A 26,303-nucleotide genomic window follows, 5' to 3' on the forward strand; every position below is an offset into this window, starting at 1 on the left:
GTACTACATTAGCAGTCTTCCATATTTCTGGTAGGTCCCCCGTTTCCAGTGGCCTGCTATGCACTATGGAGAGTGGTAGGCAAAGTGCTCCTGCACACTCTTTCAATACCCATGGCGAGATTCCATCCGGCCCAACAGCTTTTCTCACATCCAGCTCCAATAGGTGCTTCTTGACCTCATCTCTTGTAATTTCGAACCTATCCAAGGTCACCTGGTTTGCTGCCACCTCTTCTAGAGCCGCGACATCTCCCTGTTCTATTGTAAAGACCTCCTGGAACCTTTTGTCGAGTTCTTCACACACCTCTTTGTCATTCTCTGTGTACCTGTCCTCGCCCACCCTAAGTTTCATCACCTGTTCCTTCACTGTTGTCTTCCTCCTGATGTGACTGTGTAGTAGCTTTGGTTCGGTCTTGGCTTTATTAGCTATATCATTTTCATACCTTTTCTCAGCTGCTCTTCTCACACTGACATACTCGTTCCTGGTTCTCTGGTCTTTCTTTCCTGGCTCTCTACTTTCTGGTGTTCTGTTATTACGGAAGTTCCTCCATGCCCTTTTGTTCTGCTCCTTTGCTTTCATACATTCCTTATTAAACCACGGATTCTTCCTTTGCTTCTCTGTTTTTTCCTGTCGGGCTGGGACAAACCTGCTTACAGCCTCCTGACATTTTTGGGTGACATAGTCCATCATGTCTTGTACGGACTTGGTTCCGAGTTCTGTGTCCCAATGTATATCCCATAGGAATTTATTCATTTCCTCATAGTTTTCCTTTCGGTACGCCAGCCCTTTGGTTCCCAGTTCTTTTTTGGGGGTGATAATTCCCAGCTCAACCAGGTACTCAAAGCTCAATACACTATGATCACTCATTCCCAAGGGGGCTTCCAACTTAACTTCCCTTATATCCGACTCATTTAGGGTAAATATCAGATCAAGCAAGGCTGGTTCATCCCCTCCTCTCATTCTTGTCGGTCCCTTGACGTGTTGACTTAGAAAGTTTCTTGTTGCCACATCCAACAGCTTAGCTCTACATGTGTCTGGGCCTCCATGTGGGTCTCTGTTCCCCCAATCTATCTTCCCATGGTTGAAGTCTCCAATGATTAGAAGTCTGGATCCGTTCCTGCTAGCCACAGAAGCTGCTCTCTCTATTATATTGATGGTGGCCAAGTTGTTTCTATCATATTCCTGTCTGGGTCTTCTGTCATTTGGTGGGGGGTTATATATGACTACTATTATAATTTTCTGTCCTCCAGTTGCTATGGTGCCTGAAATGTAGTCACTGTGTGTGTGTGTGCCTATGTTCTTCACATTCTGTGATGCAAATCACAGCAAATTATTGAGAGCCTAAAGAACCATTGCACTTGAAGAAAAAACCCATGGTAAAAGCATTGAAAATACTAAGAAAATGCAATGACACCTCAGGTTACAAACGTCCCTATTTACGAACTTTTCAGGTTATGAGCCCAATTTCTTCGTAAAATGTGAATCGGCTTACGAGCTTTGCCTCGGGGTAACGTAGTTTGTTGATACACATCTAGGCAACCTAGCACATGGTTCCTGGTGGCACAATTGCCCGCGCTTCAGTTTACCAGTGCCTCCCGCTTAGTGACGATTGCACATGAGTTCTTTGTAAAGAATTTAATGGTTTTTGGCTTTTTGGGGTTTTGAACATAAAAGTAATTATTATAAATCACGCCATGGGTCCCAAGAAAGTCAGTGGTAAAGTTCAACGTAGGAAAACACATGTGAGGATGACCATGGAGGAAAACAAGAGATCATTCGTAAACATGAAAATGGTACACAGGTCGTTGAACTGGCTAGGCGGTACAAGAAATCTTCAGGGGAGGAGGAGGCAGTAGAGGATGTCCCTTCCTTATTAATTAAGGAAATGTGTGCAGTATGGGAAGAACTGCAAAGTTTGGCTGAAAAGACTCACCCAGTTAAAGCTGTTGTATTGACCTTATTAATGAAAGTGTAATGTCTCACTACAGACAAGTGTTAAAATGTAGGGAAAAAATAAATGTCTTTAGACAGATTCTTAGTAAGACAAGCAAGCAGTGAGCCACAATCAGTTCCTATTGGTATGCCTGCAAAACGTAGGAGAGCGAGTTCCCCAGAGAAGTCATCAGTGCCTGATGTTATAATGGAAGGGGATTTCCCCTTCCAAACAGTAACACCTCTCAGACTCCCCTCCTCACCATCTTCCATACGTCAACAAGAGTCATCAATAAAGGTAAGCTATAACGTGTACATACTATAGTACTAAATAATTATGTGAATTAGTTATGAAAAGTATTTTGAAGTAAATATTTTTGGGAGTGGAACAGATTAATTCAATTTACATTACAGTATGTCTTATGGGAAAATATGCTTCGGGTTATGAGTGTTCGGGTTATGAACCCTCTCTGGGAACGGATTAAATTCGTAAAGGGAGGTGCTACTGTATGGTATGTTGAATGCCTGCAATTATAACTTTGTCCAAAACAATGCAGGGCTTGGTTGAACTTGAATAAATAGTTATAAGATTATTATACACACCAGAATTGCTTAGTAGTTTGTAATGGTGCATGGAATGTAGATACATTACTTTATGTACAATATAAAGTGTGTATATAGTGTATTCATAGCAAAAACAATGTCTGCTTAAAGAATACAATCTGGTGTGCACATTCAGGATATGAATGTTTGATCATACTGATGCTCCACACATTTTATTATACAGCATAACTTTCTCAAACTTTCTTCTTCTTCTCTATACTGCAAAAAAAGAAAATCAGAGATATTGAAATAAAACACGTGTAAAAATACATTCGGGCAATTCCCACCCCATGCCTGCCCTGTAATGACCTCCATGGGGGCAATTGCTCCATGAATGGTCGTGAATCGTAATGTCATTGCAAGATTTCCTCGCTTCACTATGTCCATTGTAAATCACATAATTATATTTGTAATTCTTCCCATGATCAGGAAATATATTTTAACAATATTATAAGGAAAAAATTATTTATTTTTTGTTTTCCAGTGCATCAGGGCATTGTCTCCTACAAACATGGGTGCACCCCAAGGATTAAAGACCAGGTGCAACCAATTTTAAAATATATGGATATAATCCTTGTCATGGTTTATTGTATCTAAGAAAATGTATGCAAGTAATGGCAACAAAAATTATAAAAATGTGTATTTGTTGGTGTAATTTAATTGGCAGCCTAGAAATGGTATACATTAGTTAACTTTACTGAATTTGAACACATGACATCAATGTTTGTCAACTATTGAAATACTGTACAGAGGGAGACAGTAATCTAATGCATAATTAACTCCTATTACAATCAGTAGTGCTTTCATTAATAGTAATAGTGTATATTAGAATATCTCTTCATCAGATTCATTTAATACCTTACCTAAAAGCTATCTCAAAGTTGCACTTGTTGTGCAGCTTTCAGTGGATGGACTCTGACCCCAAGGTTCTTTTGCTCATCAGTCTGTTGCAGGGTAATGCTGCTGTTTTGATTGTTGTGATGTGCATTGTTATACCACACATGCTAGGTCTTGCATTTTTCAATATTAAAAAGCATTTGCTAGTCTTCTGACTATTTGTGGAATTTGGTAGATTACTTAGTAAAACCTCAGTATCATTTTCACTTAATACTTTACCATAGATCATTGTGTCATCTGCAAGTATGATGTGGTTTGTAATGTTCTTATCCATGTCATTATGTATATGACAAAAATGTTGGCCATAATATGTAACCTTGCAGTACCACACTTACCCCATTTCTCCAACCAGATTCATTTCCATTTATGATGACCCTTTGCTTTCTTTGTTTTTATTAACCGTTGTTCTACCCATTCTAGTACTCCATCATTTATTCCATCTGCTTGTACTTTCCTTGTCAGTCTTTTGTGTAGTACCTTATCAAAAGCTTTTGAGAAGTCAATGTATACTACATCTGTTGGAAGTCCTTTGTCTGAATAGGTACAGTAGTTACAATTACCAAAAATGTGTGCAGGGTTGTAAGGCAGGATTTATTTGTAACAAAAATCATGTTGCATTTATTTTACTAGATTGTTCACTGTGAGATGGTGAATAATTACCTCCCCTTCCTTATGATTCTCTCCATGAGCTTGCAGATAAGTGAGGTTGGCCTGATTGTTTTCTAGTTTTATAATTACTTAAATGTAATTACCTAAGAGAAGTTACAGGATGAGAGCTACACTCATGGTGTCCCGTCTTCCCAGCACTCTTTGTCATATAACACTTTGAAATTACCGACAGTTTTGGCCTCCACCACCACCTCACGTAACTTGTTCCAACCATCTATCACTTTGTTTGTGAAAATGAATTTTGTTATATATCTTTGGCAGCTTTGTCTAGTTAGTTTAAATCCAAGACCTCTTGTTCTTGAAGTTCCAGGTCTCGGGAATTCTTCCCTATTAATTTTATCGATTTCCGTTACTATTTTGTACGTAGTGATCATTTCACCTTTTTTCTATTATCTTTACTGCCTCCAACCTCTCCTCGTAGCTCTTGTCCTTCAGTTCTTGGAGCCATTTAGTTGCATGTCTTTGCACCTTTTCCAGGGTGTTGATGTGCTGCTTAAGATAAGGGCACCATACAACTGCTGCATGTTCTAGCTTTGGTCTAATAAAAGTCATGAACAATTTCTTTAGTATTTCACCATCCATGTATTTAAAAGGAATTCTGAAGTTGCAAAGTGTAGCATAGGCTCCTCGCACGATGTACTTTATGTGATCCTCAGGTGATAGTTTTCTATCTAGAACCACCCCTAGATCTCTCTCTCTATCAGAATTCATTGAAGATTTCTTACATAATGTATGGGGGGTCTATGTTCTTCTATTCCACATAACATAATGTGTAAGGTGGGCTCTGTTACATGCTATAAGACAAAGGAGTCCTGTATGAGGTCAAGAAATTATTGTTCTTCTGCTTGTGATGTTAGATTCACTCAGTCTATTGTCTTGAAGCTGAAGTCCCCCATTATAATAGGGGTGAGTTTGAGCTGCACCATTTCTCACATTATGCAGATGAGTAACTTCCTCTGCTGTTGCTATGTCTGTCTTATATCATACTCCCACTCATAAGTCTTGCTACTATTCTCAGGTATTAAGTTGAAAAATACAGATTCTAAGAATTGCATATTCAATTCTTTATGATTGCACTCTTTTTTTATGGTTGCACTCTCTACATATAGCATCAAACCTCCGGCTCTTCTTTCCTCTCCTTTCCTTTCTGAAACGTGGATGGAATTCCCCTTCAATTATGTTATCTTGAGATCTTGAGTTATCTTGAGATGATTTCGGGGCTTTAGTATCCCCGTGGCCTGGTCCTCGACCAGGCCTCTACCCCCCAGGAAGCTGCCCGTGACAGCTGACTAACACTCCATCCAGGTACCTATTTTACTGCTAGGTAACAGGGGCATAGGGTGAAAGAAACTCGGCCCATTGTTTCTCGCCGGCGCCCAGGACTGAACCCGGGACCACAGGATCACAAGTCCAGTGTGCTGTCCGCTTGGCCGACCGGCCCCCTTGTCCCTTGTCTTGTCCCCAATGTTTTGCCATTACTAATGATGTAATGGTAGGATTCTCAGCCTTAGTGTATGCATACAATGCGACAAATTTGCTTACTAGGCTTCTTTCATTTGTGTAGAAGCAATTTAAACTCCTGACACTGTTCTTGAGGGGCTGAGAGATTGCGCCTGCATTCTTCACACTATTATTCCATACATTGTCACTTTAGTTTTTGTGTCTGCTTGTAGTCAGAGAGGTAATGGCTTAGTTCAGCCTGATTGTGTGAAGGTCTATGTCATTTTCTCCATTCCACTATGTCCTTTTTTTCTCCATATCTTGATCACCTGCCCCTCTCCTTATCTTTATCTTTGAACATTTGTATTGTTGTGTGCTTTTGGATCTCTTCTAATTTTATGTTTTTGTTTTTTGTTTTTGTTTTGTTTTTGCTGTTGGACTGGGAGGTCAGGGGGGATAAGTAAACATTGGTATACCCTTCGAGCTATTTTAGTTTATGTGCACTAATGAATATCTTTCTTCTGTGCTTAAGATTAGAAATGGTTAGGGATACCAGGTTTGCCTCAGGCTTACCTAACGTCCCTGTCTGGGAAATGATTAGATCTTCCCCCTTGCCTGTCAGGTTTTCTACAATTTTCTCTGTTTTGCTGACCGGGCTTACTACTCTACTTTTGCAAGGTTTCTTATAATGAGGGTTTTTTGTTTTTCTCTCGACAAATCTTCTGAATTTTACTACAGAGCTTGTAAGGCCATTCTTCCAAACTCTGTCTGCATTCCATGTATTTTCCTGAGTGTTTGATTACTCTCTGGATTCTCCTGGTTACCCACAGGTATTATGCCTAGACAATTGCTTTTATTGATCATTGACAGTGCCTGAACTGTTTCATCAGTTCCTTCTGGCCCTTTTGTAGTTTCTTCATTTTATCTTTTTCCTCTCTCTTTTCTTCATTTCGTTCATCTGTACTCTGTGGTAATGCCACATTCATTGACTTGGCAATTGTCTTGGGTATTGCACATTATGCAGTGTAAAAGAAAAGAATTTGCTTTTGGTGTGCTCATTGTTGTAATAATCAAGTACTGCATCTGATTTTTTTTTTAATTTGTTGTGGTACATCCCATGACAAGACTGATACCTGATTGATCTTGCTCTGGAAGCATTGCCACTGTCACAGCTCCCACATTTACCATATCTGCTTGATTTAACTGCTAGCAAAGATACACCTTTACTAATGATCACTACCTACAATATTCTCAGAGGAATTGACAGGGTAGATAAAGATAAACTGTTTAACATGGGTGGTATGCGAACAAGGGGACACAGGTGGAAACTGTGTACCCAAATGAGTCACAGGGACATTAGAAAGAACTTTTTCAGTGTCAAAGTAGTTAACAGATGGAATGCATTAGGCAGTGATGTGGTGGAGGCTGACTCCATACACAGTTTCAAATGTAGATATGATAGAGCCCAGTAGGCTCAGGAATCTGTACATCAGTTGATTGACAGTTGAGAGGCGGGACCAAAGAGCCTGAGCTCAACCCCCGCAAGCACAATTAGGCGAGTACTAACTTGTAGGCTTAATGTGTGTATATTTTTAAATGGCTTCTTTATTTTTTTTAGTTAATTCGTTGATAAACTGCCAAGTAAGATGGGGTCATTTGGTCCATGAACTGTGCTGACATAATATAGCTGAGAAGCCAAGTTAAATTTAGAATTGTGATGATTATGTACAGGGTTTATGTTTGCTGTTTCACTCTAGTTTACACAATGTGTAGAATAACTTAATATAGCTTAATGTAATAGATAGAAAGTGATGAGTACTGTATTGTAACTAGGCTTACAACATAATATGTATACCTATAGAGAGTTGCACATAAATCATTGTCTGGAACAGCTCAAAGGAAGTGGCTTGCATCCCACTCCTTTGTTGCTTTTCTGCCTGGTAATGTCATCCAGAAATAGATTTAAACAGCAGTGGGAAACACCAGATTGTGATTTGACAATAATTACCTTGCTTGTAGTACAAAATAATCTCATTGGTAGTAAGCACTTAAAATGATAACAAAGTTTTTTTTAGTGGGTCTTGGTGAACTCCACAACATCCGTATAGATATACTGTATTATAACAATATTTGCATCATTTGTATAAAACTGGTTTATAATAAAATCATGTTAACCACATTACCCTGGCAATCAATGTGTGATGATAGCTGCACCTTAAGGGTTAATATATCTCAATATAAAGGATTTTCATATGAACTTTAACCTGTTGACCTCAAGCGATTGGACACAGGTGCGCCAATTGCCTGTGAGAGACAAGATGTGCCCGATGATATTCAGAAGTCCCACAGATTTTATGAGTACTTCATTGGACATACAGACCTCTGGCAATCTTTTTATATCTATATATAAATGCAAAATAAATTTGTCCAATCTATATTGGAAAATAATCTTGAAAGACCTAGCTTCATTGCTGGGTCTTAGGTAGGCACCATATCTGGTGCATCATCATTCATTACTCACACTCATGCTAGGAACCACTGATGCCATGCAGAATTGCAGGGACATTTATGGACCTGGAAGATCTTAGTGATAGGGAGAAATCTATTCCAAATAGTTAAATTAAAAATTATCCCCTAGAACATGACTTCAACATTTCTTAACAATTTCTCTCCCTGATGCTGCAATATGCATCATAAAACTAAAACACACAGAGTGGCTGATAACCCAAACGTCGTTACGCAAATTTTTTTTCATTGTCTTATTATTTAATATAAACATTGAGTGAATGAGTTGTGTGCTCACCAGGAATGCCTAGCCTACCTTCCGGTGCGATTTGGGCACCCTGCTGGTGAGCGAAAGTGTTAACCCCTGCTACTGTCAGTAGCATGTCTAGTAGAATTTTAGGGGAATTTTCCTAACATCAGTAAGCAATGTTTATAATACAGTATTGTGGAAAGTAAATTTGTTTATATGCACCAGGAAACTGACTTAAATGTAGATGCTCAGTTAAAGGGGTTAAGAAACTGGTGTTTATGGCAGACATATATATTATAGGTTTAACAGGTTTGATAACCTCGGGGCACAAGGGTTTATGTTGAATTACATTTTTCGTGTGTTGTGAGGAAAGTAATAATGTGTATAAGAATTTTTTTTTTTTATTTGTATTGTAAAGATAAGATTTCTATCACACATGAATTTAGCTGATTACCAGATGTGTTAATCATAATTGTTTATTAACAACATTTTATCATTTTAAGGGGGGCAGTTACTCTATTAGTTTTAATTTATATATTTAAAGGAATTGATAAGAGAAGCCTTCTGCTCATGTATAGGCTTAGTTATAATCAATTATTGATCAGTTTTACATTCAAAGAGAAAGTTATCAATATGTTCATATTAATAGCTTTAATGTTGATGGATCTGTCATATCTGAATTTGGAAACTTGGTGGCTTTTGTGTCTAAGAGATAAGGGCACTGAGATTATGCTTATCAGGATTATCAGGTATGGTATTGGCTTTTATAGTGTGTGTCTGGGTTTACAAGTGAGAGCCAGGTTTACATAACATTAGAAAGACTAGTAATTAGTAAAAAGAGAAAAATACTAACTGAAGGTGCAAGTACACTATGTGTAGGACGGTGTAGAAATGTACAATATGTATGTATTTATGTATGTACATATATATATTGTGTATGCATTTTTGGCTAGAAAATCTTTATATCTGGTCCAGACTTCCAAGAGCAAGTGTTTTGGTTAATAAAAATGTACAATATACAGTATACTGTAATTAAAAAGAAAGAATGAATGAATCTGTGTCAACAAGTAAGCAATAGTGTTGCATACAGAGTCATGTGGTATCATCGATAAATTATCAAAACTAAATAAACCTAGTTAAGGAGGCATTAATTTTTCCTGTAAAATGAGAAGACATCTGGAATATTGTGTATGATCTTAAGAGAAAGATCATGAGTGGAAAGCAGTATCTGTAATGTGTGGGACATTATTAATAATAATTCTTTCAACTACTACAAACTAGTCTTAAAGTCGTGTAACTATGCTAGCAAGTATGGTTGATAAGTGTAACTATGTGCTGGGGTGTAATGTGGAAAAGATGCAAAGACATGCAAATAAATGGTAAATGGCTTCCAAAACTGAAAAAACAAGAGCTATGAGGAGAGGCTGATGGTATTAAATATATCAAAGATAGAAGACAAGAAAAAGAGGCTGTATGATCACTACATATAAAATAGTAACAGGTGTCAACAAAATTGACAAAGAAGACTTCTTGAGACCTGTAACTTCAAGAACAAGAGCTCATACATTCAGACTAAGGAAACAAAGCTGCTGAAAAAACATTAGAAAGTTCTCTTTTTGCAAACTGAGTGGTAGAAGTTTGGAATAAGTTAAGTACAAAGGCACTGGGTGACAAAACTGTCAGTAGTTTCAAAGCCATCATGTGACAGAGAGTAACTATACTTAGGTAATTACACTTGAATCTCTTTAAGAGTGTAATTACTCATGTATCAACACATTAAGCTGGCCATGAGAATGAGGAAACAGGATAATAATTAATAATTCATTGTCGGGAGACAGGCAGCCAGAGTGTATTCATACACGTTATGCTTATATCGAAGTGCCCCCTCCCCAAGGTTGAATTACTGACCCTGCCTAGGATGCAACTCCACAACAAGCTGATTAACCCCTGAATACCTACTTACTGCTAGGTGAACAGATGTATTAGGTGATAGGAAATGTGCCCAATCATTTCTGTCCTGCTCAGGATTTGAACCCGGAATTCTTGATTGCGAGTCGAGAATGAACCCGACTGTACTACCAGGACCCTGAAAGTTCCATGAATGCTAGATTTGATGTTGACTTGGAAAGAGAGAGAGATTTGACATTCAGTACCTTTCCCCCTTGGATAAAAGTGACAATATCTTTTTTGGAAAAAAGTATGCAGTGTGTTATAATCTAGAAGAGAATGGGAAAATAAACGGTTGAAAATCTTGATTACACGAGAGGACACTATAGCGAACTCGGCAAGTTCTTTAATGACTTTAATTGGAAAGACTTGTTGTTAGGCAAGTAGGTAAATGAAATGCATAACCCGAAAAGAGGGTTATTAGTCAATTGGTACGAGTCCGGAAGTTCATAGTGTAGCCATAATGGCAATGCTGATTCAAACTTGAAGAAAGCAGGGCCCATCATGGAAGCGAGGTCCGAATTCAGCAAAAGGCACCCAAAAAGGTCTTCACAGTAGGTAAGAACGAATCCACAAGGGCCGTGATGAGGATTCGAACCTACGTCCGAGAGCATCCCAGACACTGCCTTAATCGACTGAGCTACAACATGGTCAAAAGAATTGAAACCAGAAGTTCTACTGAACTTACTTGGATCCTGCAGCCTCTCCGAGACACAAACCAGGGTTTTACACAACTTCCCCATGCACTCGAGCTGTGTCAGTAGGCCGTTCTACCTCTTCGCCCTTACTTCATTACACACAGAAATCAAAATAGCGTGATGCATCAAATGAACAAATCCACAAGGGCCGTGACGAGGATTCGAACCTACGTCCAAGAGCATCCCAGACGCTGCCTTAATCGACTGAGCTACGACATGGTCAACCAGAAGTTGATGACATGGAAACCAGAAGTTTTACTAGAACTTCTGGTTTCAACTCTCTTTGACCATGTTGTAGCTCAGTCGATTAAGGCAGCGTCTGGGATGCTCTCGGATGTAGGTTCGAATCCTCATCACGGCCCTTGTGGATTTGTTTATTTGATGCATCACGCTATTGTGATTTCTTTGTGTAGTGACAGTAGGTAAGATTTTGGAAGAGGGGAAACCTCCAGAAAGACTAATCCGCAGTACTGAAGAGCACACAGAAATGTACCTTGAAAAGGAGGCACGGATACAGACAGAAGCGGGTAGTCATAATCCTGGTTACAGCAGCCAACTGCCGCTTGCCCTTCAGGGTGGGGGGTTCGTGCCGCTGGCCTCGCGGGTTGGGGGTGCTCCGCCGGAACCCCCAAAGTGGTAAACCTAGGTACATGCAGATAGCTAAGAGATATATACCAATAATTGTAATTAGTATTAATTTAAATAAAGGAACATTCAATTACTTGGAGCTGCAGTTAAATCAAATTCATACCAATCAGGAAAATGAGAGAACCCCTCTCCTGTGAGCATACAACTCTGCTTGGAATTAAATTTTTTTTTTTAATTTTGCCCTGAGGGGCGAGTTTATTGGGCAGCGCCACTTGTCTTGTGAGTGGACATACCGCCATAGCAGCATGTACAACACTCCCTAATAGGAAGAAAACCTGCTGGGTTGTTCATCCTGTCACTTGTACCCAGACACAGCTGGGACTTGCTTAACTGTCTCAAGTGAACAGCTCCTCAAACAAGAAGATTAACATCTATCAACCCTTAAAAGCTTACTTGGAATTAGAAAAATCAAAGTGCATCCAACGGCCCAAGTCGGACTTCCTCAGCCCCATGAACCTGCCATCAAAACTTTGGGAAAGAGCCAGAGTTGTCATCCAATGTATGGGAAAGAATGGTGTTATCCAAAGGAGAAGGTTTAGAAGAAGCATGCCATTGTGAAGGAAAATACTACATAATTTTGGTGGTACTAGATGGCTCAACTACCTCTACACTTGAGAAAGAAGGGGCAAACCCCTAGAATTTGCCTAGCTACATCCATAGAGGCAAGAAAAAAGATGATCAGGACCCTATGGGGAACAAACACCACAGGATTTGTAGTCATAAGAATCGACACAACAGGCAGCATGGCATATGCAGAAACAACGAGTCACCACACAGCAAAGTCGATGAGCAGATTTCAGACTCTTAAAGGGCAAGAGCAGGATCAACGTAATGTCATTTGTGCATAATTTACTTCACCAGAGACCTGTTGGGAAATATCAGGGTAAAAAGCCAGACAGGTAGTCCCAGGCACTGGGGATGCTTGTCAAAGAAACTGGGAACCACAAGCAGTCTGTTCTGCAAAATGGTGTCTGAGGCATGCACTATAAACAAACCACACTTTTTATTTTTTATATATATTGTGACATAAACTGGAATAGAGCAGTAACTATTCTGGTAGGTGTAAAGCCAGATGCACATTAATAAAAAAAAAAAGAGAAAACAAAATGAAATAAAGCTGCTAGTACCTTTTACTGTGTGTCAATTGCGGGCAAAAAACAAGAGAATAAAAACTTCAAACATTTAATATAATAAAAACCGACTTTAATTTCACACAAAATGATAAGTAACAATTAATGAAAACAAAACACTTTATCCGCTTGGCTTAAACACAAACAAAAGAGAAATATATACATGTGAATTTTACGTTAATAACAAAGGTGAAGGTCTTTATACAATATCTTTATACAGTACAATATGCTGTGTGTGTCAACCGTCACCCGTAGGCGAGGATATATACGGAAGCAATGAGCACTAGAAGGATAATGGGTAATCTGCTGTGCTGAACGCTGGCAAGCCTTTATATATAGGCGGTGATGTCATTTTGGCACAAATGCTGGTAGTTGTAGACGAGAAGTCGGCAAGATAATGACCATCGTGATAGTTTGTTTAGCAACTCTCCTCAGTTCAGCCTCTGAACTGAAGAGAGTTGCTGGCATGGAGGTCTAGGACCCCCCATCCCCCTCCCGGGGAGGGGAGGGGTTGCACAGACAGATGCGCGGCGGTTATGGTGACGTTATGTTTGTTTCCTTGTTTTTGACTGGGGGAGTTCTGCTTGCTAGTTCGGCTTTTGGTTTGCAGTTTTTGACCAGCAGTAGTTTGTTTTGGAATTCCTACCTTTCTGGATGCCTGACCTGGTAGATGGCAGACAAAGACTGCTTCCAATTACATAGGGGGTGTTTTTAGGCCATTGCTCCTCGTGCCTCTCTTGAGGGGGGCCAGTTTCTGGCTCTGGTCCCCGATAGGTCTAGAACTCCTTCGATTGACTGTTACCACAGTCTAATAAATACACATCAGTCCGGTATAGCTCTGGGGAGCTGAAGGGGCTCTCCACAAAAATGCTATGTTATTGAAAATCTTTAAAAAAGTCTGATAGGGATTTATTGGGGGTTCTAGATATAAAAAAAACTATCACCTGAGGACCACATAAAGAACATACAGTAGTGAGTGTAGCCTATGCTACACTTCTAATTTCAGAATTTCTTTTAAATACATGGACGGTGAAATACCAAAGAAATTGTTCATAACTTTTCTGAAATCAAAGCTGGAATATGCAGCAGTTGTATGGTGCCCATATCTTAAAAAGCCTATGAACAAAGTGGAAAAGCTGCAAAGAAAATCAACTATAAATGGCTCCCAGAACTGAATGACAAGAGCTACGAGGAGAGGTTAGAGCATTAAATATGCCAAAATTTGAAGATAGAAGCAAAAGAGGCGTTATGATCACTATGTAAATAATATTAATGGGAATCAACAAAATTGATAAGGAAGAATTCCTGAGACCTGGAGCTTCAAGAACAAGATGTCATAGGTTTTTAACTAACTAAACAAAGCTGCCAAAGAAATATATGAAGATTTGCTTTTTCAAACAGAATGGTAGATGGTTAGATCAAGTTAGGCGAGAAGGTGGAAGAGGCCAAAACCATTAGTAATTTCAAAGCATTATACACTGTACAGTATAACAAAGAGTGCTGGGAAGATGGGTCACCACGACCATAGCTCTCATCCTGTAACTACACTTTGGTAATCACAAAGGAGGTAGTAAAGCAGAATTATAAAGATTTTAAACTGATAGCCCTAGTATAACACATCATACAAATCTTTGAAAGTGTGCTGAGAAGTACGATCACAAGAGACATTGAATCTCATTGCCTACATAACCCTGGGCAACATGGGCTCAGAACAGGGTGCTCCTGCTTTTCACAATTGCTAGACCACTATGACATGGTCTTAGATGCCATGGAAGACAAAAGGCTGATGTAATATATAGAGAGTTTTCAACAACTGTGAACATGGTTTGTGCACACAAAATGTGCACAACCGTGGCATATAGTGGCAGCACAACTCAGCTGCTGCTGGATTGGGCAATTGGTCTTTGTTATTTTCAGAAAGAACTTCTGACAATTTTTGAATTAATAAGGATTGTTTTAAAGAAGTTTTAATGATTTGAAGGGTTTGTGTGCCTCATAGCGAATGGATATCTTGGCATGGATTCGTGTAATTATTTGAGAGTACCAGTAGTTACAAGATGAGAGCTACTCTCATGGTGTCTCGTCTTTCCGGTACTCGTTGTCATATAATGCTTTGAAACTACTGACAGTTTTGGCTTCCACCACCACCTCACTTAACTTGTTCCAACCATCTACCACTCTGTGAAAGTTAATTTTCTCTTATTGCTTTGGCAGCTTGGTTTAGTTGGCTTAAATCTATGACTTCTTTGTTCTTGAAGTTCCAGGTCTCCAGAAATCTTCCTTATTAATTTTGACGAATCTCGTTACTATTTTGTATATAGTGATCATATTGCCTGTTTTTCATCTGTCTTCTAGCTTTGGTATATTTAAGGTCTCTGACCTCTTCTCATAGCCCGTCTTTCAGTCTCAGAAGCCATTTAGTTGCATGTTTTTGTACATTGTTCAATTTGTTGATGTGCATCTTAAGATATGGGTACCATACAACTGCTGCACATTTCAGTTTTGGTCTCATAAAGGTCATGCACAATTCCTTTAGTATTTACCCATCCATGTATTTATAAACAGTTCTGAAATTGGAAAGCATAGCATAGACTCCACACACACTGTTCTTTGTATGGTCCTCATGTGATTGTTTTCTACCTAGAACCACCCTTTGATCTCTTTCTTTATATGAATTTTTTAAAGTTTTTTTTTTATACATAATTTGTAGGATATGTATGATACATTTTCTCCTGTTCCACATTCCATAACATGGCATTTCTTCACATTAAATTTTGTTTGCCAAGTAGTGTGTCATACACTTATTTTGTCCGGGTCTTCTTCAACCACTGTGATGCGCTGAGTTAATTGTGAAATTTCCCCTGTGCGCATAAAATCAATTGTTGGCAAAAAATTTTTGATCTTTGTAAAATGTTAAATTCCTTTCCCTAAACATGTACATGTAAAAAAAACTAACTAAAAAAATTCCACTTTGGCTGTGGAGACATGGAGAAAGGAGCGCCACGGGTTGGTCGCCCGTGCAAGAAGCTCCCAGGAGCAGTCACGCGTGCCATTCAATACCGCGAGTTGCTACAAATATATTTTCAATAATTTGTTACATGTATTTCCAATGCAGTTTTTTTTTATCGTATATGATGAATATGTGTCATTTACAATATGTATACAGTAGAACGTTCATAATGTTCCATGGAACTGTGATACTCGTGTCAGTAATATGTTCACAATAAATGTTTATTGTCGCAATATTACTTGTTCAAAATTCACTAAAATTATAATATGTACAGTTTCTCACACACTACACAGTAACACACTGTATTACACAGTACTTTGGAAGTGAGTGATAACCAAGGAAGCAGTCCATGGTACACAGCGTGACTTCGCTCTCGTTGCACCAAGTACAGATAGATTTTCGCTTCCTGTTTCTTCGTTCTGTGTGCTTCCAAATAACGCACTCGCGTACATCCTTGGCTTTAGTACCTGTAGGTGGTATGTAGGGAAGCTTGTGAAGTGTAAGGTAGTCTTGAAAGGATTATAGGAAAGATCAACTTGTAAAGGAGTCTTGTAAAGATCGATTTGTCATGTTCCTCACTAGAAGAGATTGTCAATCAGGAAGAGATTCAGCTATTCTTGAAGATATCTATGGAAAACACCACCATGGAGCCCACTAACACTGTTCATCTATGCTACTTGTATCAAATGCATCATTACTGAACCCAGAAAACAATTCATCGATGTATCATCTACAAAAATTGGAGATGGCATGGGTGAGCAAGGGTGGTGCTCAGAGCAAACAACTGGATATGCTCCCTGTATCATCCTCATCGGTGCTGTATCACTTGCATCCGACCTTTGTATTAGGTGCTTATTGCATCTAGCTTCATCAATATCATGACCCCTTATGTTCTTCAAACAATAAGGTCTGAATTTCACGGACAGAGAGCGATCTTTCAACACCGCGTCTGACAGGTGTTTGGGAGCCAGAGGCGCGTGCGCCACCCATGGTTGCTCACTTATTACCAATCCAGCCAGCAGCCCTACGACATTCTAGGAATTTTTTCCAAGATGGCTGCCTCTCACTGGAGGTCACAAGAGTCCATTTCATACACAACCTACCGCGCACACATTTTGAATGAGTACGAAATATTCAAAAGGTGTTTTCTCGGTTGCCGCAGTTTCCCACTGACCGAGTTTTCTCGGTTGACGCAGCACAGTGGTTAAGGGCATGATAATTGTCAGTTTCTTACCGTCCTAGCCTCTTAGCATCATCAGCAAAGATGTTCAGATAATATTGTATTCCTTCTGGTTAGTTATTTATGTAGACAATGAACATTATCAGTGCAAGAATTGAACCCTGTGGTACTCTACTAGTGACATTCCTCCAGTCCGACACATTGCCTCTAATTACTGCCCTCATATATATCTGTCGATTAAAATTTTTTTCATCCACGTTAGAAGCCTCCCCATCACTCTTCTGGTATATTCCAGTTTCCAGAACAACTCCTACGTGGGACCTTTATGCTCTAAACTGATTTCCCTGCCTCTTTGTGTAGTTTGGAGACCATTTGACAGAGTATTTGTCCTTTTGGGGCATAAGTTCATTCATGTGAATATATTACACTGTAATACTGTAAAGCCAAGATAAAAAGTTACAAGAATAATAAACTTTTGGATTATTGTTTTAATTCCTATCCATTGCTTTTTATTGAATACACCGATATACAGTACATAATGAAATCACATTTTTGTCATGTATCAATGAGAAAATTGGTAGGAGCCATGAGGAGGATTTGAACCCATTCACTTGGTACTCCCAAGCTAATGCCCTAGACCACTGTACCATTACACTGGGGTTCAGTGTAATCCCATGTTGCATTGCTTCTGGCATATCGTGGTGTATGTGTGTAGGGCACTAGCTTGGGAGTACCATGAGAGCAGGTTCGAATCCTCATGGCCCCTACTGATTTTCTGAAAGGTATACATATAAAAGGAGATACAAAGGTATTTATAAAAGGTAAACCTTCCATAGTCAACAATGTCTGGATAGGAGATGCTCTTCACCTGGAAAATATCCACAAAAATACACAACAAACAGGGTTTTGGCTTACGGTGTTTTGGAGCATTGTACTGTGATATGGCATTGTGTTTAATGTTGAATGTGGCTCAAAAAATAACAAAAATTTATGGACCTTTATGGAGTATATATATTATTTCATGGTTTGCTATAAATATATGTTCCTTATTACAGTATATGTATGTACATACAGTATATGTATGTATGTATACATATAGTGAATACATACAGTGGAACCTCGAGTGACGAGTGCCTCAATCTATGAGCATTTTGAATATTAAGCGCACCCCATGGCGAAAATCTGTCTCGATTGACGAGCTTCCGCTTGATTAACGAGAAAAGCACGTGGTGCTTCCTAGTGTTCCCACTGGTTCTCGCAAATTCTCGGACACCTCTGACTATGCAAATAACTGTTTTTTTTTTTTTGTTTTAAAGATGCTAATGATGCTAGGATGTAAAGGGGGTGTCTGCTGTAATGTTGCAAAGCATTGATTTTTGTTTTTTAGACAAAGTTAGAAAAAAATTTAAAAAATTTAAAAAAGAACAAATGTCAAAAAGGTTCGTTCAGTGAATGTCAGGTAGGCTGCTACATTTCCCCCCCCAAAAAAATGAAAAATAAAAAAAAATTTAAAATTTAAAAAAAAATTGTCATAAAGGTTTGTTCAGTGAATGTTATGTAGGCTGCTACATTTTCTAAAAAAAAAAAAAAAAAAAAAAATTGAAAGAATTTGAAAATGAAAAAATGTCAGAAAGGATTGGTCAGTATATGTCAGGTAGACTGCTCCATTATTTAAAATATTGAATATCATATTGATGTTTTTCGGTGATGGAATGGATTAATTTTATTAACATTATTTTAAATGGGTTAATTAATTTTGAAAGAAGAGCGTTTCACATAATGAGCTCGGTGCCGGAACGGATTAAATTCATTAATCGAGGTCCCACTGTGTGTGTATAAAATAAATAAATAAATAAATATATATATATATATATATATATATATATATATATATATATATATATATATATATATATATATATATATATATAATATATAAAAAAATTTTATTCTGTCTTTTAACAAAAATTTTGTATTTTATTTTTTTCTGCTATTCGTAGGTGATGACACAATGCTTGGTGACCAATCTTACCGGTACCTCACTGTGGATGAGATGAAGTCACTTGGTGATGATTCTCTCCCCATAGATGTAACCAAGGATGAGAAGATGGATGTGTCCTTCATTAGCAACACTATGGCAGGTGAGTTCAGCAATGTTTATATTCTTACCAGGTCACACGAGTCAGTAATAGATGGTTGACCTGAAGCCTCAAAAGTTGAATGGGCCAGGTAAGCTGTATCATTAAGTAAATAGATGAGAGCCATTCATATCACTAGAGCAGAGACCTCCACTGTTGATAAAGCATAACCTCAGCCCAAAGCTTGGCAGCAGCTCCATAAGCTTCATGGTTAGTTGGAGACTCCCATGAGGCAACCATCCAAACTCCATATGCCAGATAAACCTAAGGACCCTCAGCCCAACAAGGTAAATCTCAGTGTCAGTTTAAATGCAAAAAAATATTGTACCTTTGTCATCAAAATGGTGAAGTTAAGAAAAGGAAGTAGCCAATACCAGGTCATTAGGAACTTTATTGCAAAACAGATTGCACAAGGTAAAACCTGGCTAGCAAGGCTAGAGATCCCTTATCAAGTCATGTACACACAAAACACAAGGATAGGCACTGAAAGCTAGTGGCTGACAAAAATAACACTAAGTTCAGACACAAAAATTGTGTATAAATAATTGCAAATAAATAAATGGATGCATGTGTGTGCACCATAGCATCCATAATACTTTTCCCTCCTTTTTCTCTCTTCTAGCTCCACCAGTTGCTCCAGCAGACCAACTAAGCCCGCAGCATCAAAAAGAGCAGCATTATGCCCAGTTCACAGGTCATTATCCATCTGACAATGTTGACGTTGCCAAGACTCCCATCCTAGCAGGGTAAGTGAGTTGGGTGTTGTTTACTTTTTAGCTTCACACTCTTAGATTCTCCATTATGGCATATGTATTGCAAATTCTGTAGTTTCCAAAAAAAAAATGTGGATTATCACAGATGTTTTAAAATCAATCTATATATGAAGGAAAGTTACACAAGCGTCTGTTTCCGAAGACCGAGGGAAGTGATGTCATACAAGTACAGTACCTTACAATTTTTTTAGTGTGCCCAAATCAAAATTTTAAAGATTTTTTATTTTAGAAATTTAACGACTGTTTAAGCTGAAATATGAATGGAAAATGGAAGGTAATTTTCCATTTTCAATCTTCATGTCATAGAAAAGACATTTAAACATGTTCACTGCTTTTCATATCATGAGCTTCAAGCTAAAAATATAGTTATATCTTACTTTCTAACACACAAAGGAATATTAACAAATAAGTGTGGAAAACTGTGTTATTTTAGCTAGAGCGAGATCTTTAGTAGAGATGTGAGAACGCATTTCTTTATTAACAGAGGTACAGACAACTAGAATGCACTACAGAATGAGGTGTGTATAAACAAAAATTAAGAGTAAATTAATGTGCAGTGGAGGAAAAGACACATTAATTTGATTACCTTATCTTGTAAACCACGAGAGTCGGTAATAACAAGTATGCAAGACTTACATTTAGTTATAATGTCAAGAATCCTATGCCTGCTCTGTTAAAATATACATAAAAATATATACCAGTATATATAGCTCTATCTGCAACTTTCCATATTGATAAATCATATTATAATGTTTATTCATAAATAATGATAACTGGTAGATGAAAACCATGAAGATGAACTGTTAAAAAAGGTAAACATAATTTTAAACACAAGCTACAATAGCTGTTATGCCAATGGACATAACAGGGCTACTGTTGTTGCTTCAAAACCTTGTTAACCTTTAGTGCCTTGAATTTACCTAGTCATTCTTCAGAAGCAGAGAGCGTGTCTGTGTTGCAGATGCCTGAGGGTTTTCAGGGAATTTCACCAGTTTATTCTTTTGGTGATCAACCTAGAGATATATTATTTACTCTGGATATAACTCATGTGTGTGTGCTAATGCATGTGGTTATGTGCCTTTAATCTATGGCAAATACTTTACTTTGTGTATAGGGCACTGTGCTGATATGCCGAGTTCATGTATGACATCGCCTCTCGTGAAAGGGAATGAGAATTCTGTCCAATTTATAATCTAGAAATTCTATTTTAATTTTAGACTAAATTTTTGTTGACAATATTCATCTCATAGGACATGCCTTTTTGTATGCAGGTATAGGGAAAAATGCATTATTTAAATAAGAATGTATTAGTGTATATATAGCACTCAGTATTTCTTTTCTTCTTGAGCAGCTGTCTCTGGTTACTGTTTATATTACTATCATCATAACTCATATCATCATCATTATTATTATTATTATTATTATTGTGTACAAATTGCCTAAATTCAAAAATGTTTCAGAAAATATTTAGACTGATGAGACCATCCAATTTATTAGACTCTTTACTATCTAACATGTGCAGGGCCTGCGGAAAAGTTTGTATTACGGTGTAAAGGTATCACTCGTGCTATAGCTCTGTGATAACATTTATGCTTTAATATCTTGAGGTTCCACACATTGGGGTTCATGTGACAACTTGCTTGTGGAGGTTGTAGTATCATTTCTTATGCTGTGGCCCTAATGTTATCACACTTTATTTTTATACAAATGTAATTACTCATGACACCTACACATAATTTGGCTGAAGCTTTGTGAACAGCTTTTTAATGTGCTTTATGGGATTCGGTGAACTATATATGGATATTCTGTACAAATATCTGCAAAGAATTTTTTTTGGCTAGCTTAAACATTTTCACCATTAGGGTACTGTATATATAATTCTGAAAATATCTGTATTCCTTTAACCTCATCTATATTGACTTAGTTTTCAACAAAATTAAAGATAAGCTATTTAAATTTATCAAAATACTTTTATGACATGTATAATGTTGACAACAATAGTTTATCATTAGCTCCCTTCTGCACAGTATTATATGAGTGTTTGTGGGAAGTTCCTGGGTAACTGTAGGGAAATATTACAGCAGAATCCCACTCAAGCACGCTATGGTAATTTGAACCAGACACCTTCCAAAATGGCAGGTGCTTCATTTGAAGTAGATTTTTTTTAACAATTTTGGTAATGAGTATTTTTATTAGTAAAAATTTTAGAAAGTGTATTGGTGTTTTCTCTATTTTGATATAAAAATAACAGATAAATGTTTAGTTTACAGAAAGTAGTGAATTTGGTTTATATTTATTTTCAGTGTAACTCATTCTTTCTGAGGAGCCTGATGTGGCATGACTGGATTGAATCTATTGCATTAATTTCACCAGTATCAGTTCATATGACAAATATAACTCTTTATTTAATATAATTCATTTTGTCACTGGACAGGCAGCTTGTGTGTGTGTGTGTGTATGTATGTATACTTGTTAGGCTTATATTGAGGACCCCCTAAGGTTGAATTACTGACTCTTCCCAGGATGCATCCCCACAACGAGCTGACTAGCTCCTGGGTACCTATTTACTGCTAAGTGAACAGACACATTGGGTGATAGGAAATATATCCAATCATTTCTGTCCCTCCTGGGATTCAAACACAGGATTTCCAATTGAGAGTCAAGAATGAACCAAACTGTACTGCAGACCCTTTATTTATTAGTGTTCAAAATTTGTTAATGGAAAAAGAAGAAAACAAATAGAACCATTTAAAACCAACATTTATTTCAGAAATATTGACAACTCTTGACACTTTCGTCCAGCGGTGATGCAGTCTGCGTCAATAAATAAATTGATGGGTGTCTGCTGGTGACGCATGTTGCATCAACATTTAAAATATTTGTTAAAAATTACATTTATTGTTCGATTATTATGGGACTAGTTTTCAAATGCGTGCCTTTAGATTGTGAACGATTTGATACCAAAATAAATGATATAGCACGACAATTGAGGTCAGAACACAGGAATGGTTATAAATACTTGTGTAGGGATGAGCATCCAAAATTAAAAATATTTGGTAAAATTCCATTTATTGTTCGATTATTATGGGACTAGATTTAAAATGCGCATTTTAGATTGCGAGCAATTTGATACCAAAGTGAATGACGTAGCTTGAAAATTGAGGTCAGAACATTGGAAAGAGTACATATGTCATTGTGGGTGCACACTCTTGGGAAATGCTGGGGCGTGTGCGCTGGGTGCACAAAAGTGTTAAAATGCTCAGGTAGCCCTTTGGTGATGGGGACCTTTGTGCCAATTAACTGTAGGATATTTAATTTGACGTGTAATATTCAAAAGTCCTAAAGATTCTCTGGACATCATTCAACACTACAGACCTCTGGCAATCATTTGCTTTACAGTATTGGGAAAAAATATCCCCTGCACTGCAAACCTGTTTCATGTGACAACTCCATGGTGTGCACAAAAAATCAATTTGAAAAAATTTTTTAATATTGTTAAAATGTGTTTCCTGATTATGGGAAAGTTAAAAACAAATTATGTACTGTAGCTTAATTTGGCTGTGGTGGAGAATGGACATCTCGTGATGTCACCTATTCATGAGTGCTAATGGATTAGACGCCAGGCAGTGAGAGTTTCTGCAAATATATGTATACTGACTGCAATGTCACTGACTTTTTTTTTTTACCATATTATTTTTTCAATTGTAAAAAATTTGCCATTTGAGAAATTTTGGTGAAAAGATGCTCTGGACTTGGATACACACAAACGTGTCACTAACATGTGCGGAATATTATAATAAATTCTTTGGACAATAAAACATTCCGTTTCTGGGAGGAGAGGAGCCTTTTGTGGCTACCTGAAGCCACAGTCTACAATAGTGTCTCTTACTACTGGGTCTCATGAGTTGCAGAGTTCTGACTGACCCTATCACAAGGGTGCAGGGAGCGGTGGCATTTATTTACTAAGTTATTAATTTATGCCAACACCCAGGAAGGTACCCAGAAAGTCAGCTAAACAAAGCAAACCACTGCTGGCGTCAAACATGACAACAGCCCCGAGAACAGCCCAAAGAACAACCCAAATCATGTAAACAATCAAAATTTTGTAAGACTAGTGCAAGCTCATATGCCCCTATCCCTGACTTCATGGGGAAAGGAGGGAGGCATTGTAATGTAAGGAATGTAACCGAGCCTGCGAGTAGCTCAGTTTCATTCTAATGGTAGTGTGTGCCAGCTTGCCTCTGTCACTCTGACTCTGATGTTTTGCTTTCAGATATATGGTGTTTTTTTTGCTTTGTGATTATTCCTGTACACATAAGTGTAGCATGAGCCAGGAGTTTAGCGCATTTGGAGCTGCTTGTTCTCAGGGTTCTCTTTCTTGTGTGCTTCCTAGTGCTGCCCTTCTGCTGCCAATGTTATGGATTTGCTGTCTTAGGGGTTCTTCTCGCTGGTGGTGGCTCTCGCCTGGGGTCGATCAGGGGTCTTGGGCTTTGTCTTTCCTCGTGTCAGGAGTGATAGTGGCAGATGGGGAGCACTGGTTACTCGTGTGCTGCACTTTAACGTGTCGAAATCAGCTTTCACCGTCTTGTGTGTTAGGCTGTGATGGCTTACTCGTATCTCATACTGATATATTTTATAATTGCCATACATCCCAGTGCCTGGGTGTACTTTTGGGTCTATTTCCCTGCAGACCTTGGAAATTTCCTGTGGGTTCAGTGGTCTTACGGATATTCCCTCCTAATCCACTCGTTTCGTGAGAGTTTGATGGTTGCACGTTGTCCATGCCACATGGCAACTTTCATTCCTTCTGCCTCTTCCATGCTGTGTGTTGGGTGGGTGACACCTTCGACTCTGAGTTAAGTTAGGTTTGCTCCTCTCATGTTGCTCGTCTTTCTGACCCTCCCAATGAGGTTAGGAGGGCTTATCAGGCAGTGACTGCTTTGCATGTTAGGTTTTCTGTGTTGCAGTGGTCAGGGTTGTGTGCCCAGTTAGATGCCCTGGAGCTGTCCCATTTGATGTTTAGGGAGCTGGAATGGGAGGTGCTAGATAATTCAACCTTGGCTCCACCCACGCCTCTTCCTTCTCCTTTGGGTGTGGTTTGCCCTTCCTTTGATTCTCCCCACCTGCTTCCAGCCCCAAAACATCTGAGGGTTTCGGGGTTAGGGCAGGGATTAGCTTGGATTGGAGCTTGGTCAGCTTTGTGGTTTGCTCCCTTCTGATTTGGGTGCGGAGGAAGCCTAGGATTTGAAGTGGGATTTGAGCCTACCGGTCCTGCCAAGGCTTTTGAATCTCTTCTTCTTCATAGTACATGCAGTGTTCCCTTTTCCCTGTTCAGTGTCTATTGTTTTCTTCTCTGCAGGTTTTTAGCACCAGGGAGCCACAAGGGGTTCCAACCTAGAAAACTAACATTGAATGTAATATATTGCCAATTTCTGGGTGAGCCTCACTGGCTCCCCAGCCACTGAGCCTCAGTGGCTCTCTACTTCGAAGACATCAGAAGTGTTTGCATCATCATAGACCTGCAGGTGGAGCTGATGGCTGATTGCAGGCTCCCTTCCTCCTCCATCTCCTCCCTCCCCAAAGAAAGTGAGGGGGGGGGGGAGGATAGGGGTCAAACGAGCTAGCCATAGTTTCATGAAATTCAAATAATTTGATTATGTGGTTTGGGGAGTTCTTTTGGCGATTCTTGAGGCTGCAGTCTAGTTTAAAGCCAGCAGTTGTTTTTGTTTCACTAATTTTCTGGGGTACCTTCCTTGGTGGTGGCATAAATAATTAAAATAAATAAATGCCACAGCTCCCTGCACCTCTGTGAAGAGGCCATGTTCTGACACTGGTCCCCAGCAGGCAATAGAACTCCACTAACTGATGGGACCCAGTAGTATTAGAGATCGTAGCTTCGAGGAACCAGTGGGGTTTGCAGGTGAGAGAGTCAGAATAACGTGGCTGAAAAATGTTGACCAAACCACACACTAGAAAGTGAAGGGATGACGACGTTTCGGTCCGTCCTGGACCATTCTCAAGTCGATTGTGATGAGATAAGGAGGCGATGGCAATAAATAGGCAAGAGAGATGTGAGGAGAAGGAAATCTCAGAGCAAGGCAAAAGGTACGAAAGGTAAGCTAACTTTTAAGGTTTATTTTTCTTTCCCCTTGTTTTCTCTCTTGCTTATAGCTATTACTATCTCCTTATTCCTTTTACCTTCCCCCTTATTGGGTGGTTATAAATAGGAGCTGCCTCATATAGGCCAATAGGCCCTCTGCAGTTACCTTTGTTCGTATGTTCTTATTACTATCGCCTTTATTACACCTTACCTTTCGTACCTTTTGCCTTGCTCTAAGATTTCCTTCTCACCTCTTTCTTGCCTATTTATTGCCATCGCCTCCTTACCTCATCACAATCGACTTGAGAATGGTCCAGGACGGACTGAAACACAGTCGTCCCTTCAGTTTCTAGTGTGTGGTTTGGTCAACACTGGGGTTTACCCA

At 38.7% G+C, this 26,303-nt stretch overlaps 1 protein-coding gene across 30 annotated transcripts in view; it reads left to right on the plus strand.

The window, feature by feature from the left end:
* Window positions 1–26,303, plus strand: part of LOC123756928 (ankyrin-2) — a 982,618-nt gene that overhangs the window by 683,292 nt on the left and 273,023 nt on the right. For all 30 annotated transcript variants that reach the window (XM_069329388.1, XM_069329393.1, XM_069329412.1 and 27 more), the window contains 2 exons: window positions 18,908–19,048; window positions 19,668–19,791. In XM_069329388.1, coding sequence (XP_069185489.1) covers window positions 18,908–19,048; window positions 19,668–19,791 — 265 coding nt within the window. The remainder of the gene's footprint in view (window positions 1–18,907; window positions 19,049–19,667; window positions 19,792–26,303) is intronic.

Source organism: Procambarus clarkii, chromosome 22, assembly GCF_040958095.1.
Source record: "Procambarus clarkii isolate CNS0578487 chromosome 22, FALCON_Pclarkii_2.0, whole genome shotgun sequence".
Lineage (NCBI taxonomy): Eukaryota > Metazoa > Arthropoda > Malacostraca > Decapoda > Cambaridae > Procambarus > Procambarus clarkii.